We start from the raw sequence: 20,412 nt of genomic DNA, 5'->3' as shown, positions 1-20,412 counted from the left end.
GCTCTTCAACATGATATTCTTTCCTACATAATTTAGGAAACTACTCTCGTGAAGACGGCATCTTAACAGTTCTAGAGATGAGATACTACAGCCACAGAAAACTATAATGATTCTAATAAGACAGAATATAGTCACCAAACTTGTCCCACCATTACAATCAAATAAGTTCTACACACAATTCTCCTCCTTGCAAACTGATTCCCAAACAAACTTTTTAATAAAAAGTTAGTCAATCATCTAATTTATTTATTTCAGAAATGCTTTTTATCACTGGAAGTTCTACGATATCTATAAACACAATGTTACATAAAAATTACTTTGAGACAAAGAATATTACTGGTATTTTCAAAATTAACAATAATAACAACTTTTGGAACTCATATACTTTCTCTAAGGAAAAGCTGAATTTGCAGAGACAACTATCCAAAGTTAACACTTGTTACTGTTCAGCAAATAGTCCCCAATAAACCTGACATTCCCTCATTCTCAAGATGGCTTCACACTCCTGCTTAAACAGATCTTAAAAAAATTTAGCAACTCAGGCATAATTATTTTGAAGAAGAAAAATCAGATCTCTTCTTGGTTCTATAGATACTCACATTTAAGCATAATGTAAATCTCCATCTAATTTTTTTCTGTGAATATTATCTTTCAGGAAGAGTGCGTCATATTCAAACAGACCATCAACATCAATATGAAAGATAATGACTTCCCAAAGGAATTGTAACTCATTGGCATCCAGCACCATAAACTAATAATCTGTAGCATGTAAATAAGCCCCAAGTTTTATCACTCCAGGTACCCCATGCAATTACTAGCCAATATATAAATTCAAAGGATTAAGGCTAAGACATTTACAAAATAATATGCATCTTGTAATAAACTTAGTATTGATTTCTATTTATGCTAAAGGACATAGAAGGAAGACACAACAATCAGGAAAGCACAGAATCATTTGAAAGCTGTAGCAAGAGTAACCTTGAATTGCATCCTGCAACAGTCAATGCAACTGTAACAACAGTTCAAGGAAACCTGACAGAATTACTGCTGATACTAGTGTGTACCAGCCTGAATAAATAGCACATGAATTCTTATGTATGAGTACTTGAAAGGGAAAAGTAGGAATATCCATAAAGCACTAGCACAGAACTTCATTTCCATCATCTGCATTAGGGGAGAATGTTAATACGTCTTCAAAACAATTAATTCAATACTAATTGGGACTGAGGAAGCTCATTCTATCTTTTATCCTAATACTGGTAGTTAAAAGGTGATTTTAATTGCCAAAGTAATCAGATATAATGAAGAGCAAAACTGTTTCTGATTAAATAACATTTGCACCAGAATTGCTGTTATATGATTTTCAGCTCCTAGAAAGCTGTCTTCAGTTCTTTCTCTCTCTTGTTCAGATATGCACACAGAAGCAATGCTGCAAGAATTTTGCAGATGCTGTTATATGATTTTCAGCTCCTAGAAAGCCGTCTTCAGTTAAATCAGATGGAAGTCATGAAAGACTATGTATAAATGGATCATCACCCAGTCTGCTACAGCCCTCAAAAAAAGGAAACACTGCTGAAAAATAGCTACAAACTAAGTTCTTTTTCCATACAGCTAGTGAATGCTAAAGAGAAGAAGGGAGTATTAAGCCCTTTTCCCACAGAACTCCTCTCCTGTAATGAAAAAGAATGGTTCATGATTTAGACTGTGAAATTTGGGATCTCTGGGTGTGCGAGTAAGCCACTGAAGTCTTTTCTTTGTCTCCATGTTTCACCAGGAAAACGGGCAAACAGAAGTACCTTTCTATTCCAGGAAACATGACAGATGTATGAACAGTAGTAGAGTGAAAATAACTTCAAAAAGGACCAAATACTCGCAAGCCCTACAGCTACAACTGAGGAGGTGGAGCTGACCATCCAGAAGTAATACTGTCTGGAAGTAACAGAGTACAACAGTTGCCAGAATGTCTTGTTATGGATTTGACTGCAAAACAGATCACAGTGAGAGACGTTCAGGCACTACATAATGGGAAATACGGATTAATAGTAAGAACTTTTAAAGTGGAGGTTACAGTATTAAACAACTGATCTCACTATAAATGGTTTTAAGGTGCAATTTCAAATCAATGATATATGAAATACACTTTTTCCCTAAGAACAGTTTAAAATTTATTCTGAAAAACAGTAATGCAAATAAGAGTGGAATTCCATGACAAAATAAAAATTCATTTCTCTTGGCCAAATCCAACCAACTCTAATAATTTTGATAACATTTTTAAGTTGAAATTTTAAATTTATCTTTCAACAACAACTTCTATATGTATATACAACTGCAGCTGAAAAGATCTTGGTCTTATTTAATATTTATTTTTGTTTAACTGCGAATGACTTAACCTTTCTGTATGTATTAGTGTCCTCATTTACAAAAACTAATACACATTGATATCATGAAGTGTTCTTGAGGCAAAGAGAAGTGTACATGTTGCATAAATTCCTAGTGTAATTTTTCATTTTAGAAGGTATATGTTGATTTTGTCACTATCAGGTCATTTTCGTTTTTGCACAAAAAAACCTCATTTTGAAATGTGGACTTTTTTAAGATTTAGAATTACTGAAGTTTGTACAATGCTGCCCAGTGTAAATCATTTCAACGTTTACATGGAGACAAGAGCTTTTCTGTATTTTTACATCCATCTTTACTTGACACATTTTGTAATGTTTAGTGGGAATTGTATTAGTTTATACATAGTATTTACATGGCATCTCTATTACACTAGGCACTCCACAAAGCACAAAACACCAAACTGAGCAACTTGATCTTTAAAATATTGGTAACCATAAGGTTACTTTATAATCAGGAATTATGCAGGATAGTTCTTAATTCTGGCCACACTGCAGTTTTCTTTTCTCTCAGTTACCTCAAGAAACAGAAATTAATTGCAATATTTAATTAAATCTAATCTGAATTCTCTAGTGGCCACAAAAAAGTTGTAGCTATTTAACCAGGTAACAGCAAAAAAATACTTATCATAGAGCTACACACTAAAAGGATGGGAAACGAAGGAACCCTATTGCTTTGACCTGAAAGGCTGTAGCAATGCGTTAAAATTTTATTCTTGAAGATATAGCTAGAGAAATAACTGAGTTAGGTTAAAATACCCTTTGGGTGAAAATCACCTTGTCAAAATGACAGCTTGAGAGGACATCTGTCTCCTTCCTCTAAGTCTTCTGTGTCACATTCACTTAGACAAATTTGCAAACTATTTATATAAGCAGCAATGAGCATACAGAAGTAGATGTACCAAGAAAAAAATAGTTACTTGGAAAAAACAGTTAATTGAATATCAATGTCGTGGAATCCACTGGGGATGGAGTTACCCCCCGCCTCCTGCCACAGCAATAGAGTTCTTATATGTGAAAAGGATATTTCAATGTATTTAAAAATTGGAAAAATTATTTTAGAAGTATTAAGCTTTGTGCCATTGGTTTAGAAACATTAGTCATTTAAATGGCAGTTTCAGTGCATTTGGCCATGTACAGTTATTGACAAATTTGCAATTTCAGTAAAAAAGAAATATAATGCAAAACTGAACTTCAGTTATCTCTTGATAGGAGAATTCTTTCACGATGAAAAGCAAAATGCTATCAGTATACTGAGGCATCTATGTTACTGCTGAGTATGGTCCACTCCTCACCTGCTTAAAAATTAAACAGCTGTAGACAGGTATGCTCTCACTGACTGATCTGAAGCAATTTATGAAGGCGTAGCTTTGACCCGTTAGCTACAGCCCTTACATACAGACAGATTCACTGACAATAGTATCCAAGTGGGCTTCTTATACTTTTCAACAGCTAATAAAACTAGTTAACTTACTCTGTTTTAAGGGGTAAACTAACCTCTCAGTATGCCTTCAAGCACACTGGTAGTGGGGAGGGTGATGATGGAATATTTGGGTTCTTCTTACCCCGCTAACAGGAAAGTGCCTGTCCATATTACAGAGGACCTTTTTTTGTCAGGCGATAGATACTAAAGAAAGATTAGTCAAATGCTGAAAGAATGGATTAGAAAAGTCTCCCTAGATATTTCCATGAACTTAACTTCACAAACCCCTGCACTTATATTTATATTTTGCTGACAACCGACATTATTAGAAGAATCTTTGTATGATATGGAATTCAAGTTTGTCATCTATACAAAGCTACAGAGTCGTTCACTAAAACTTATGCTACAGTATATTCCATGCAGTGTCACTACCATTTCAAGCAAGGTAAAAAATTAATAGGAATCATGATACTACTGCAGAAGCCCTCCAAACCAGCCTTAGGGAAATAAAAATAACAGAAAAAAAAATAAAAATCAAAAAACCAGCAAAGCTCTGAGGCTTTGTGGCAAAGTGATGTACACAAACACACAGGAATTTTTAAAAGATTCCCACATAAGTAGTTTGTTTTCTATCGTGTTATTCAAATTACAGTACATCAATATAAATTCAGTTTTAAAACTCAGAATGCAAAGGATGAAGTATTGGGAAAAACAATTTATCACAATCAGCAAATACAATAGCAACCCTAATTTATGATTTCTTAAAATATAATAAATAGTACATATCAAGTAATCATAGAAGAAAGATTTTTTCTCCTGCAAATAAAACTTGTTCTCCCTTTGTCCATTTCTTTATTTTTGAAAAATTACATAAGGGTTGCTGATTTTTACCAAATGTTAATTATGAAATTACAGAGGAGAAAAAAAAGTGCTACAGGACTATCTGCTGAAACCATTGTAAATATGATTTAGTCTGACAAAGTAATGCTTAAATAAAGGATGCATTTGTACGATTTATTGATAGAAGTCTAACTGCAGGTTCTAGAGTAAGGTGGTTGCAAAACAGGAAGGGGAGGGTGGCTGGCTAACAGTCCTTGAGGACTGCCTGTCCACACACAAGTCATATTGTCACTAGTGGAAGAAAATTTATTGATATGCCAGAAACACCAGCATCCTAAATATGCGTGACACAAAATGGTATTGTCACTATTATGTGACAATAATATTGCACTACTGCATTATCAGTTATGCAAATTCTGACCGAGTACTTTGTATTTTCATGGCTGTGTTCACCTCCACACCCATCCTATTAAATATAGGAGTGAGTCTGTTTGCCTGGTGTACTATTTTTCATCTTTATATAAACTGACTTCACAGATACTGTACATAAACCCTTGAAAGGCAGTGTTATTTCTAAACTTACCTCCATTCGATCAATCTTCAGCATCGCACTATGTTATAGTTTGTCATAATTATATGGTTTACTGCAACATCATCCTTACACAAGTTAATACATCATCACATCTTCCATAACATTCATCATCACAAAAAACCAAAACAGCATTTTTCCAGGAGTATGCACCTGATAGACTGTTCAGTGGATAAAAAGGACAAGTGTTTTACAGCTGGGTCAGATTAACACAAACTCATGGAAACTGAACAAACAACTGCAGCCTCAAAAAAATCTCTTGCACTACCCAGTGTACAGTTTTACTCTACTTGCCTTCTGCAGTCAAAGAGGTCAAAAGTGAAGCCTGTATTTTACAACTTTCTGGAAATCTTCACAGTATCATGAACGGAAGCACACAATTCCTCCTGCCTTCTGACTTGATTCTCTCTTAGGGTGGCCTCATGCAAAATACTATCTTCTCACAGCTGAGAAGCTCAACACATTGCTTTTTTATCATGCTGAAATGCCACACTATGCTTCAGCTCCAAGCTCAACCAGATTTCCTAGCTCCTAATAGGACTGTTGGGAGAACATCCATTATAACATGGATCCTCCAAGCCCCAAAAGAAAGACATTAATTGCCACACTACCTTGATTATAGAGATGTTTACAGAATGAAATTAACAACAAAGCAAGTAAGATACTTCTTCTTGGAAGTAAATCCATATGAAAAAAATCAATTAACTGCTGCAAATGAAAACAAGCCAATAATTCACAACAAAACAACTTGAAAGGAACATTAAACATTAAGTGGCAGATATGGAATTACACAACCAAGTAGGCTAAAACAAAACAGAACTTTCACAGAAAAAGTTAACCTTTTTTTTCAGCTTTCAAAACAGACAGCAAGTATTTTTCATATTGATCAGCAACAGCCTTCAGTTTTTTGCTATTTACTTTCTTTTTCTTTTAACAAATCTCTCTACTAAAAATGATGCCTTACCTTTGTTCATATCAATCAACTGCTGCTTCTTCTTCTGTCGCTCCAGTTTCTCTCGTTCAGCCTTTTCTTTTGCCAATTTGGCTCTCTTAGTTTTCTCCTCCAGTTCCCTTCTTTTGTTGTTTTCTTTTAACGCCTCCTGCATTACATAAAATGAACACGGGTGTCTATATACTGAGGGAAACTAGACAGAATAACAAAAATAACCTTGTTTGCACAGACACTGCATTTACACCTGGAGAGGAGGGGAAGGGGTGGGAACAAGGACTAGCGCCCAATACTTCATGCATCTTCAGAAATCTTAAAGGGAATATAACTTACCATACTAGTTGCACACATTAGCATTATTAGATAATCAGAAGAATGACGATTGAAATAGCTTTGCCTTATGGTGAATTTAAAAGTTTCAAATTTTTCAATGTCAACATATTTTTTTCTATTAAAAATACATCTAGCTTAAAACTTTATTGTGTTGTTAGGAGGGATGAGTGGAGGATGAAGCCAAGTTCCTACGATAATGGAATTCAATTACAAGTAATGGAAACTCAGTTACTGATTTTTTTAGCTGCAATTCCTCATAAATTTCTGTTAAAATGTCCAAGGCAGTCTGGATCACTTAAACAGACAAAACACATCACAAGTAATGAAAAAAGAGTTGAATTTACAGATTAAAACTCTAAAGTCTCTGAGTCAACGTTACACAAACTACCGAACTAAAAACTACAAATGTAAGAGATCATCCCTGCATTTAAAACCAAAAAAAAAAAAAAAAAAAAAATAAACCACCCCCAAGAAAACCCCAAAACCAACAACAAAATGAACAACCACTTTACACAATCTTGCCTCTATCTGGTCTAGAAGATATCCTCCTTTCCAAAGGAGGTTCATCTCGATTTCTTGCTGTGGTGGGTTGACCTTGGCTGGCCGCCAGACCCCCACCCAGCCCTTCTCTCACTCACCCTCCTCAGCAGGATGGGGAGAGAACCAGGTGAGAAGCTCACAGGTTGAGTTAGGGAGATCACCGACCAATTACTGTCATGGGCAAAACACTTGGGGAAGAATAATTTCATTTACTGCCAATTAAAATAGAGTTGGATGGTGAAAAACAAAGACAGAAGAGAAAAGGCCTCTCCCCCTTCCCCCCTTCTTCTCAGGCTCAACTTCACTCCTCATTCCCAGCTCCTCTATGCCTCCCCCACACACAGAGCAACACAGCAGGGGTAAGGGGGGAGTAATAAAGGGCAGCAGTCAGTCCATTACAGTTCCTGACACTCTTACCTCCTCATACCTTTTACCTACAGCATTGCTGGTGCCCCCCACAGCCTACCCTCCCTTCAGGATAAACCTGCTCCAGCGGGTCTTCTCCCCGGGCTGCAGGGGAACCCCTGCTCGGGGGCCTGAGGCGTCTTCCTCTCCTCCTTCGCTGGCCCTGCCGCTCCCAGGGCTCTTTCCCACAACTTTTACCTCAGTTTTCGCTGCCACGCAACATTTCGCCCTCTCTTTAACAGGTTTTTACCCAGGCGCCACCGGCCTCACTGCCGGCCCCGCTGTGCCCTGCGGCGGGGCTGTGGCGGAAGCGGCGGGAACCCGCCAGAAGCGGCGGGAGGCGGCTGTGTCCCTCAGAGGGCCGCCCCCGACTCCCCTCACACAGGCCGTCCCGCCGCCAGCTCCCCGACAGGTAAATGCATTACATTTACTCATCACTTCTTTTCACAAATACCTTCATAACTCCTTTTACATTGCCTGCTCTCTCTCCAAAAAAGAGAAATATTTGAATTCCCTTAAGCCGTTCCCCAAGATCCTAAATTTCTCCTTAGTTTTGCCTTTCTTAAGATTCATTTATCACGAAGAAATTCACTGAAATCCATCATGATGGAATTTCACCTAATGTCATGGGCAGACATGATAAATGTTGGGGATAATTTTCTTATTTATATTCACAACAGCTACAAATTTATTGCTGCCTTTCCTCTCCAGCTCACAGTCCACTAACACCCTCTGCCTACAAGGGCTGCAGGCCTGGGCTTGGGGTGATTTTGGGAATCCCAACACACTATATCCAACAAGTAATAATAGTAAAGAACAGACTGAATCCAAACAAGTCCAGAATTAACACCGCCTGTGCTCACTAATGATTTTTCAGCTTTAAAATCTGAACAGTCAATACGTACTAAGCACAGGGCACAAGATAAATGGTTTCCATGTCACTGTTTGCTTTATTTCCTACAGAATTTAATCATGCCTTAAAAAGTAGGAAAATCATATATGTTCGCAAATACAAACAAAGAAAAACATGTGTCTGTGGATGTTCTTGTAAATACCCAATACAATATATCAGTTATTATTCCACAAGTAAAATTTATTTTAAGAAATTTGGGGCAGGCTCATATGACATGGTTATATATACTCCTCAGAAATGACTTTTCAGATATTTATAAATGACTATTCACTTTAATGTGTACATGCTAGGAGAAAACTACAGACAATGACACTCGCTTCCAAAAAAAAAAATCCCATCTAAAGCATCTTTAAGTGAAAAATATATAAAAATTATATTAGCTTTTGGTAATCTAAGACTCCTGCATGCCTCCAAACATAGAATATTCACTCAAGCAAGGGACAGGATATTTCAGTGTGCATATGCCATTTCAAGGATTTACTGAGGTAAAATACTACTTGTAGCTCTTTTGAGAGCTGGTACTGTTTTTCAGAGATGCTGGATACCACAGTTCCCAGTGATGTTACTTGTGGAAGCACTTGAAAATTGGACCAAGAAGTGCATTTGCTGTACCATCACATAACCGATCACACTGAGAAACACCTTTTCTTTCAGAAAAGAGAAAAGAGAATTACAGGAGAAAATCAATGTTTTATCCTTTTTGGTTTTGGACAGCTCTGTCTCTGCACATTCAATCACACTTGACAGAGATTTCATTTTACTGCAACTTCACGGGCTGTAATGAAAGTAAATGCCCACAATCTTATGAGAGAAAGCAAATAAGAAATGTCATGGCTGAACTAGTAGCCCACTAGCCATTGACATACTATGATTAGATCATAGATTCTGTCACATTTTCTAACAGGAAGACTACAGTAGAGTGAACTAAACAAGCTGTAAAGTTATTGTATCTGGAAATTCACTTTGAGCCAGACTCCACAACTCCTACCTGAAGGGAGGTCATATGAAAATACAGATTGCAGCTCGTAAAATATGCTGGCTACCAATGATGATACACACAAAAGCCATTCAAAATAAAGGTTTAATCTTCCTGAAGAACAGTAAGATAACAAAATACTGATAACTGCATGTGAGAGTGCCTATTTTCATCTACCTACACCCATCCCTGCATATACATTTATACATACAAACAAAAATAAATAAACCCCACCATTCCAACACATACAGCACAGGAAGCACAAAATGGTCAGCTGGGCCTGTCCATTATTTCTTCAAAAAGCATATTTCCTAGTATTTTACTTTCTTCGAGGATATAAATGCCTCAGAACATCTTCACATATAGTCTCCTTCCAGACACTATTAAAGGAAGAGTCAGGGACAGCAAGTAAAAATCCACTAACTGCTAACCTGAAATACCAGAGCTTTTTCCTCACAACCTGTTGCTACAAGTAGTACAGGTTGCAGCATTAAACCCCAGAACCTTCTGCAGTGGCCAAACTGGGAACTCTGCAAGGCAGGAGAGAGAAACCCCAGCAGGGATCACAACAACTTTCCTCTGGGACTCTCAGGCCCTAGATTGGCCATTTCAGAACTAGCAGTGCAATGCAGCACTGCACACATCAGCTTCAGAAGCATTTTCCTAACAACATAAAAGGGTTAGTCTAGAGGAAAAACAGCTTTGATGTAGTACCCCAGTAACTGCTTGGTAACAGCTCTAGTATGTCTGCTTATTGTTGATGGATTCTTTCCTGCCATCCCCAATTCAACCCACTCAATAGCGGACACCCTACCTACTCAAATAGTTTTATGCCACGTTCCTTGAAATTTAACATACCTCCTTTTCATCTACATACCAATTCAAAATTAATATTGTGGAAAAAAAAATAAGGATGATCTATTTGAATCATCACCATTGTTTAGTGCATGCAATCCCTTTCCTTCATAAAGTACCTCAGAACGAAACCACCTGAAATGTGGTTTGGTTCTTGTTTGCTATTTCTCTCCATCAGGCAGTCTGACTCTTAACCATTTCATATTTGTTATATACTGCTGTACATTTAGTCAGAGCTGGTTGAAAGTCTGAAATAAATCATTTGCTAGAACATACTCCCAGATATTTTCAAGTTATGTGCTGAAAGCAAAATAAATATATATTCATCTGTATTTATAAACATACTTTATATTTGAATTAATATTGCTAACAAATTTGATCAGTTCTTCAAAGCTGATTGAAGATGACTGTAAATAAAGGTAAAGCGAATTTCAACTCGGATGTAGAGGTTTCTACAGCATTTGCTCTGCCTGAATTATACTACCAATCTTTTAAGTTGCCTTTTCTACAGTTTTACTCAAAGGTTATTCTTCTCTCTCATATAGGTTCAATTACTTCATCATTTTCTAGACTTCCAGATTGTGGATAAGCCTAACAGTTTCTAATACAGAGGTGATATGATTCTGTACCTGCCTTACCACAGGGCCCATTTGGGCCTCACCAATCTAAAGGGAAGCCTTAAGTTCAAAGAAATGTGGACACGATCTCATGCTTTCACCTCTCTTTTCTTTGTCATACTTTTATACTCCTCCATATCTATTCTCTTCCAAACTCCTGGGTTTCAGTGGACTTCATTTAATGTAGAACAATGCTATTTCAAGTTATCTTTAGGTATTGAATACGAGTAGTATCCTTTCTGTATGGGTTTGCAGGCTAAATAACCGCAAGGTAGAGATCACTGTAAATACTGGAAAAAGTAATTGGCATTGCTTTTACAAGATGAGGAAAAAAATAAGCATTGTTTTTTTTACTCAATGTAGCTCAACAATAAAAAAATGTACCTACTAGTGTTCATAGGTATACACAACTATATATATTGCATAATTAAAGAAGAAAACCAAACTAACAGTTACAAATCAGACAAATGTAATAAAGCAATAAGCAATCCACAGTTAAGAATAAAAGCCTTATCAACACCTTTGAAAAACATTTTGGAAAGTATTCATCTAGATACTGTCTTTTCAAAACATTTAAGTGCATGCAAAAACTCAAATAATTTTCAAGTGAATCTCAACAGACAGAAATACTTTCATGTATACAACCACCTTTTTTGATGTGCTATTCATGACTGTCTGTATTTTTGGTTGGTGCACAACAGCATGCAGTTGAGAAAGTTTGAGTGTGCATTTTTGTGGTGGTGTTTTGTGGTTGGTTTTTTTTTATTTAATGAAGACAAAACCAAATTATTGTGTCTCCTAGCAGAGAAATAGATTCAGGAAGGAATATTATCTCTTGTTAAGGGAGCTAGTTGAAGAGGCACGTAGCTTGATGTTCCCCCTTGTGTTTATTGGGATTCACTGAAGTAAGGCTCTTGTACTCAGGACTGCCAGTTTATAGCTTTGCTTCCTCAAGCAGCAAATAAAAAATTAATGTATGTCTTGCATTCTGTACATATCTTAAGTTTTGACAGACAAACAAACATTCACACACCAACATGGTTGTAAATAGGCTCTCAAAGGTAAATTATTAAAAACAAGAAGAAAACAAACTGTAATGCACAAATCTCCTTGGATATTAAAGATGCAGTTGGCTACAAAGCAGTCATGCACCAATAACGAAGGCTCCCTGTGATCCCTCAGGCCATCCCTAAATTTGCCTTGCAACTGCAAAATATGTGAACTGAAGTTGCAGCAAAAATAAAATAATCTTGTGCAGGCATAACTCATTAGGAACAATGAACTCAGATTAACTTCCAGTTAATCTACAGAAATAAAGAGAGTTAAAATACAGCAGATTGAGCAGTTTACATGTAAAAAATACAATCTTTCATGACTATTCCTTGGAGGATAACATATTCAAATACATTGTTATCCTTATGAAAATAACAGAAAAGAGATGCAATGAGCTGGTATTAAACAAGAGCAAACAAATTGAACTGCCTGATGGAGGGTCATGAAATACTAAATAGAAAAGATGATGTTTGGGGTACAGGCCCATGGTTCATGCACCAGAGCCATGACACCCGACATGCAATGTCTTTGGCATGCCATCACAGATCAGTATTTTTGGCAAGTGTAGCTGCTGTTGTATATTCAGGTGGGGAGAAGGGTTTTGCTGCTGCCTTATAAGATGTGTTGGAAAAATAACTTAAAACTGTCTAGCAGTATAAGGTAGAAGAGGTTTTCAGTGTTTACTCAACCAAGTTTTAAGACTGCCAATGAAAATATATATTGTATGGCTTAATTACTTAACAGTATATGTTTGAATAATTACTAAACCCTCAAGTGGACAAATTTGGGACTATTTTCATGGCTCCTTTAAATCAATAGTTGCATCTCAAAATAAACATGCATACCTAATTCAGGCTATTCCTCAAAGAGACAGAGAGCTGAAATACATACTTACACAGTACCAAAATTTTATTATTGTAATTATTAAAAATAACTAAAAAAAAAAAATCTTTAAAAAAGTAAAAAAACCAACAAAACAAAAAAACCCAAACAGTCAAATGAGAAAACGCCAGCAAAACAAATATGTTAGCTGTTTTAGGTACAATCAGAGCAGAAAAACCAAAGCCCACAACAAATTAATTACTGTTTTATTCAAAAAGTGATCTTCGTGGATTAAGGAAGACAAATCAATAGGTCAGCATGTGAAGTCCTGATCATGGAAGCACAACCCTTCTAAATTCTTTGAGAAAAATTCACTCTTTCTATTGTATAAATTCTGTTCCTACAAAAGCCTACATCTGGTAGAAAAAGTTTTTAAAGAGCAGGACCTTGAATATGATGTGTTGAAAGGTTTTAAAGTTTCTGTCTAGGAATTCTTGACAAATTTTAATAGAGGCTGTGCAAATTAAACACAATGCAGTGTATATTGATAAAAAGTATTTCAATAACAAAATAAAATTGCCTGGGTTTGAAAGATTTTGCATGCATCCTTCAAGACAGGGCTGATGGACTATCAGAAGAAAATGTTCTAGTGGTTGTGTGGCATTACACTGCAAAGAAATGATAAATGGGGAAAAAACACATTGAAGGGATACACTTACTCATCTGCAATTTTTTTCTGGACAATTTTTGCACCTTCTACTTCATGCTTCACATTATATTTTGACAGGATAATCCAATTCTATTGGCTTGCTTTCCCTAAACGTGATAAGCAAGCAAATATGAACTTAAGGAAGTGAATGAGCTATAATTTACTACAACATCAGCAAGCTAATTGGAGATGCAATAATGCAGTGATCAATCTGAAATCACAATTAAGACAAACATGGATTCAAATTATCAAATTATCTTAATATGGTATATGAACAAACAGAATGATGAGGCTAAGACTATATGGAACACCCTTGTGGAGATGATAGAGAGAATCAGATTCCTTCTAGCTCATGACAGCTCTTTAAAAATAGGTTAGGTGCAGATGTAGCCTGTAAGCACCCTTTATGGAAGAGTCTCTTTTAGACTTAGAATCCTGCCAAAGGGAAGCACTTAGAGCAGTAGTAAGGTCTACTGGTTTACAAGAGGTTCGCAACATCTGGGTTCACAGCTTAAGTATTGTGATAGTCAAAATTGCAAATTATGCCTGGTTTCCAGAGTGGAATGGGGATTCAAAAATCCTCAATTAAATATTATAAACTTCCAAGATGATGCCTGGGAATAATGACATTACTCAGTTGGACTTGCTGACATGAGCAGTGAATGGAGAATAAGTTTAAAACTATTGAATGGTTTTAATCCTATTCCTTTTTAAGTTTGGGAAACTTAACTTCACAGTTTCCTCTAGGTCCTGTTTTCCCATATTACTTCCAAAAATATTACTTAGGCAAAGGCCTCACTACCATGAAATACAACATCCTATCCCTGTCTGTGCTACCTGTAATTTCTACAGTTACCTACCTTTAAGTGCTTGCAAATGCAGTGTACTGTAATTCAGGTTAATTTCTTTTATTATTATTAATTTTTACATCTTTTAGATAGCTTCCAAGAGAAGCATCATTCTTACCTGTCATCATGAATAAAGTAGCTACTCATGTAGCAGTAGTAACAGCTTGTTGATAGAGGTGATGAGTTACCAGTCTGGGAATTCTTGAGCTTCTGATTCCATTACTTACAAACTTTCCTAGCCTACACCTAATTCCTGACTTGTTCAGTATCACGGTTCTTAAAAAAATTCTCAGGGCTGACTGGATGTATGTACTCATATGAGAATTTAGAGAGCTTCAACAGTGTCTCTGGATTTTTGGGGCAGGGCTTGCTATATACTGCCTGCTAATAAGGACAATGTTTCACTTTTGATACGCTGTTTTCACTTTCTCTTGGGAAATTTCACTGCAGAAAATACTTCTTGCTCATTATTCTTTATTTTTTCATAGCTACCTGCTAGCTAGGAATTGTTATCTTTCAGACTACATTAAAGAACTGTTATTTTTTAGGCAGAAGGGAGAAACTGTATTCCCAGACAAATAACCAGGGAGAAAAATAAATAAATACAGTCTTTCTTTTAATCAATTCCTGAATTACAAACTGAATTTATGAGTTGAAAGCTGGGAATTTAGCTTGACTATGTATTACATTTCATAGTAAATCATATGTTTATTAAGTATTAATTTATGTATTGTATATTCATTGATTTATATTACTGTAGCCAATGACCTGCGGTATCCAAGGGACATTTCAAAAAAGTGAGAGAAAAATTTTTTCCTGAGTCATAGGGCTTGAAGTTTACTTTGAAGCAACTTACAAGAAAACAAATATTAGAAAGAAAGAGTCTTAGAGGTGCATTTATACTCTAGATGCTGAAGCCACTGTGGTGAATGTTTTTTCTTATGAAGGCAACAAAACACATGGTTTCCTGTCAGGCACGGGGCATCAATCTTATAAAATCTAGAAAGATCAGTAAAGTGTCAGTTTACTGGTGATTTAATGTGTCTTCACATTTTGGGGGGGGGTTTCACTTTCTGGATCTTGTATTACAGGGTTACCGTAAAAGATCCCAGCCACACAGTAATCATCAATCGATAGTGAGCGTTGATACAAAAGGGCAGTTGATATCATAGGTCTTTTACAAGAACCCATGTCTCATTCTGCCAGTTGATGAGTGCTGGCATCTGCTTAAATATTTACTTATAGTAGAACACAAACCTTTTATAATGTAATTTAAAGATTTAATTCCTTATCCAAAGAGCGGCATTTACACAAACGTTTTCTAGGTGAGAAAAGCAGTCACCACTGAAAACTGTCTATAAAAAATAAAAAACAACACTTCACTGAAGGAAAAACCTTCTTTGCATTTCATAACAACTATGCCCATAAATGCCTGTTACTGCTTCAAATTTTACCAAACTATTCATATAGGCATTATTACAACTGGTTTTTTAGACTCAAAATTTACCTTCAAAACTGCATTAAAGGGGGAGCCCACAGAGCAAACAAAATCTGAAACGCCTCCATTTGCAAAGATAGGCATAACAGATTTATTGGATATTTTTAAATTCTGGAGCACCAACAGAAACAAACACTCAGAATGTAACAGAGTGAAAATATTTCAGATAATTTGATATGAACTCTGTGAGACAGCAGGTTAAAGAACCAAACCAGAAAAGAACAAACTGGCATTTTGCTTCAGGCAACTGATTAATCATTATTTGATAAGAGCCTGAAACCATATCAAACCAAAATGTATTAGGTTACAATTGTTCTCAGGAACAATATATATTTGTGTTTACTTTCAATGGAAGAAAGGACTCAATCAATAAAATAAAAAAGCAGTCCTAAGTATAAATAGCATATTATTTTCCAGTGGATCTACTATTTTAACTGCAAAGAAGAAATAGCAAACAAAAAAAACCCCAAACAAACAACAAAAAAAACCCCAAAAACCCCCCCAAAAAACCCCCGAGCAAAACCCCCTTGTTACTACTTCTCAATTGATTCAATTTCTCTGTAACTGTCAGCTCCAAGAGAGGAATAAATACTCATTTATCCACACACAAGCCCCTGCCTTGATTTTGAATCACGTCCCATTCAGGAAGGAAAGTCATGCTGAAGTGCTTTACTTATTTCTTGTGATATGCCTTGAATACAATGAGGTTATGAAGGCATACATAAGCACCAAATCAAAGATGTAAACACAGATAGAGGTGACACAAGTACCAAGAAAAATCTAGTTAAAAGCTCACTTCAAAGGTTTAAATATTCTACCTTATCTTCGTGGGGAGGGGAAGACTGAGCAGGAAGCAGTGTGTCTCAGAGACCGTCAGGGACATGATTTCTAACTCTGAAGAGGTAGAGGGGTAACGTGATGCAAACTTTATTTCGCTGTCTCACTATACCTTTGGCTCTAACTATGTTTCCTGCAAAAATGGATAGAGAAGGCTGGGGATAAAATGGAAGCAGATATAGAATAATAAATAAATAAATAAACCGACCCTGTTTCTTCTATCTGCATCTCTAGGCTGATTCACTGTATTGCAGCTCAATAACTGAAATGGCTCTCAAGGAGCATTTGGTTACCTTATTAATCAAAGTTTATTTGGCCATTCGCAACCATATGACAGGCAGTTTCAATGGTGTCACTTAGACTGTGAGTTCCTACCTACGCAGCAGATTTTTCCTCCTCCTAACATCACAGAACAGCTCCAAAAAAGCTTATTCTCTCTCACACAAAGATAGACAGATGTGGATAAAAACTAGAGTTCAAAAGATGAATTTGGAACTTGAATAAAAACTTTGTGTCGGGACAAAAGACAAAAACCAACAAACAACAAAATGTCCACAGGTAAGTCAATTTCTGGGATAATTGTCTATTGCTGGGAAAAATATATAAAAAGTGTTCCAACAGCAATCAATACAGCTCACAAAGAAACTGATAAAGGTCAGCTGCTGTATCAGCCTACACTGCCTACTTATAATTGCCTTTCCACTTGTTGTTTAGGGATAACAGAATAACAACTTATTTACATGGCAAATTTTGTTGGAAAATAACTTGAAGAGAAACTACTGGACCCAAAGGACTATCACTGTATTGCTAATACACTTTGATCAGAGGAGTGAAAGATGAAAAAAACAACACTGACTGTTCAAGAATTTTTTTTTCTCCTATATATCCTGTCACTTAGCCTAAGAACTCCTGAATGCTTAGACCATGTGGAGATGCATTTATTAAATACTGTTTCTGTTCAACTAGCTAAAGTCAAGCAATTAGGAAAGATGATGCATCTTTTTGTATTTCCAGTAATCAAAAATGGGCATTATTTTCCCTTCATGGCACTTCCTCTAATGATCATCAAAAGTCTTTACCATGAGTTTTCAAATAACCAGCTGTTTTCTTAATATTAAAATAGTTTGATATGAGCATAATAAGACAAATGCATATCAAGGTCCAAGCATGCTTTTAAATATATGTATACATACACATACAAACACACACACAGAGTTTTCTGGGGACATGCCATTCAGAATATTTTTCTAATTGAATTCTTTTACATTCATCTTTAAAAACGTTCCTATATATCCCATCTTTTTCAAATACACTAGCTGAATTGCATCATTCTATAACAGAAGATATTCTTATCTTTAGTTGCTAATGAAAAAGGAAAAAATGTCATTACAATCAAACTACTTGGTCTGTATTCTCACTTTTATATAGCGGAATCCTACACAGAATCAGAGGTTAAGCGAGGGGCAATACAAGTAATAGCTGTTGTACAGAGGTAGCAGAACAGGAACACAGCAAAGTGGAAGGACAGCTATACTATCCAGCAGGAATACTGCCCAGGGAGGGAAGTAATTAAGAAAGTCAAAGCAATGAGAAGGACTTTTATAGCTACTGTGACAGACAGAGGAATATTTCTTCACTTGAAAGGGTTGTTGAGCATTTGTACTGGCTGCCCAGGGAAATGGTTGAGTTACCACCCCTGGAGGTATTTAAAAGATGTGGTGCTGAGGGATGTGGTTTAGTGGTAACTTGGCAGTGCTGGGTTAACATTTGGACTTGAGGATCTTAATGGTCTCTTCCAATCAAAACAATTCTATGATAAAAGAAAATGTAGGTCTGCTGCTGAACGGAGCATGGAACCTAATATCAAAAAAGAGCCTGAGGTACTCTGGGCCACCTTCATTTCAATCTTTGCCATCACTGTCTCACAGGCAGTTTGGGCAACTGACTGATGTCACTGCAAGCTCTCTACTCCATCAAAAGTTGTGGAACTCAAGGGACATCTCTAATGCCTTGAAAAGGCAAATACTATGTGGCATCTTCATTCATGGAGATTCTGAAAACTCAGTTGGACAAGGTCCCATGCAGCTTGAAAAAACTTCTACACTAGCCCTGCTTCGAGCAGGATGTCAAACTTGACCTGCTTGGCATCTCCCTCCAACCTAAATTATCTGATGATTTTGTGGTTTGTCTTGTAATAAATTGCTAACACCAGAAGTGTCAGCAACAAAAACAGAAGCAGCAATCTGAAGAGCTTCTGAACTTCTAAGTTAAAGTAGCAGCAGATGAAACAAACTTTATCACAACAGATAGGTATTAGCCATAACATAGGAGAATGAAAAAGAGGAAAAAAACAAGTCATCAATATTGTATTGTTATACTTCACTCATTTATCAAAACACTAAAAAAAGTTAATGGGACTGCTTAGAGAAAGCGTGCAGGCATTACAACAGTTTGAACTGGACAAATTTAATAAATATGCATGCTCTAGGCAATATTTGGAGATGCTGTATATCGTCAGTCTTTTCTGATTGCTCCTGAATTCTTATCAGTATTACAAGTTTCCCTGTCTCTTTCCTTTCGGGAAACTTCATGCAGGCATCAAAATGTTGCAGAAAATCTCAATTCTTTTTAGTAATTTTTTCCTTATATATATAAAAAAAATTACTGTACTGTGAACTTTTAATGCTTGCCCTAGGCCTTCCTCAAGTGTCTGGAAAAAGAATAAATCCTTAAACAAGAATCTTTATGCCACTGAAGTCTACAAGGTTCTGCTCTAGTGGATAAAATAAGCCAAGAAATTCTCAAAAGACCTAATTGCAATTACAACTACTACTACTGTATATATCTGAACAAGTGAATTGACTGAAGCCCAAATGATGCTAAGGAAAAGAAAGTGTCTCCTTAAGCTATGTAAGCCTCAGATTTCACTATTTTTATATAGAAGCATTACTATTTAAATTAGTATGCATCATATATGTGGTCCAAGTTCATTTCCTTTATTAAATAACCTTTTTTTAAGATAAAAGGACAGATAAAAAATTTAAAGACCAAAGCATCAAATGGGTATAATTAACCATCTAGACAAACATGTAGCAAAATATTGTGTCCACTTTCTATAATTATAAGGCAATGCAAGAAATTAGCCCTGCTTTTCTGCAAACTCAGACTATTTGTGGTATGTCTTCTATTTGGAAAGCAAGTTTAATATTCCAAACCAGAACACAGAACTGGAGAGTTCTGTCTTGATAAACTAGATTAATTTACAGAGACTCAGTCTTTGAAAGACTTTTCTACTCTAGAAAAGCATCTTATAGCAGTTTTTAGGTAAAACGTAAATATCATATGGATATTCTAAGAAGAACAGACCATGCATAGGTTTGTAGAAATTCCAAAAAGAGGAAGCCCCCCAATCTCTGAAATACCTGGTGGATTGTGACTTTTGCTAGAAGTAACAGAAGTTTGTATCTATAATGATGCCCCCTTAACACAGGAGGCACTTTACGTCAATCAGGTAAAAAGATATTAATTTCTTGCAATGCATTAATTTGCTGAGTGTATTTACATTGCAAGACGAAGGGTTTAGGTGAGTTGCTATCAGAATGTGACAATCTCAAGCCAAGGATGATAAGAATGTACGTGTGAGGTTATTATGACCCTCAGTAACAAGTGACTGCTAATTCACAACTACATAGTGCCTACCAGGAGGCGGCCTTTCTCTTGATTTGTCCATAGCTACTCCTTACAGCAAAATCTTAAAAAAAATGAAAGTCCATTAAAATGTATTTGGTATACAAATGAAATACAACAGA

General features: G+C 36.2%; 1 protein-coding gene across 3 annotated transcripts in view; it reads right to left on the bottom strand.

Moving 5' to 3' along the window:
- DIAPH2 (diaphanous related formin 2) overlaps positions 1-20,412 on the bottom strand; it is a 235,680-nt gene that overhangs the window by 74,172 nt on the left and 141,096 nt on the right. For all 3 annotated transcript variants that reach the window (XM_014955198.1, XM_014955200.1, XM_014955199.1), the window contains one exon: positions 6,213-6,348. In XM_014955198.1, coding sequence (XP_014810684.1) covers positions 6,213-6,348 — 136 coding nt within the window. The remainder of the gene's footprint in view (positions 1-6,212; positions 6,349-20,412) is intronic.

The sequence above is a fragment of the Calidris pugnax genome, unplaced genomic scaffold (assembly GCF_001431845.1).
Source record: "Calidris pugnax isolate Ruff unplaced genomic scaffold, ASM143184v1 scaffold38, whole genome shotgun sequence".
Classification (NCBI taxonomy): domain Eukaryota; kingdom Metazoa; phylum Chordata; class Aves; order Charadriiformes; family Scolopacidae; genus Calidris; species Calidris pugnax.
This window is presented reverse-complemented; position numbering and strand designations above follow the sequence as displayed.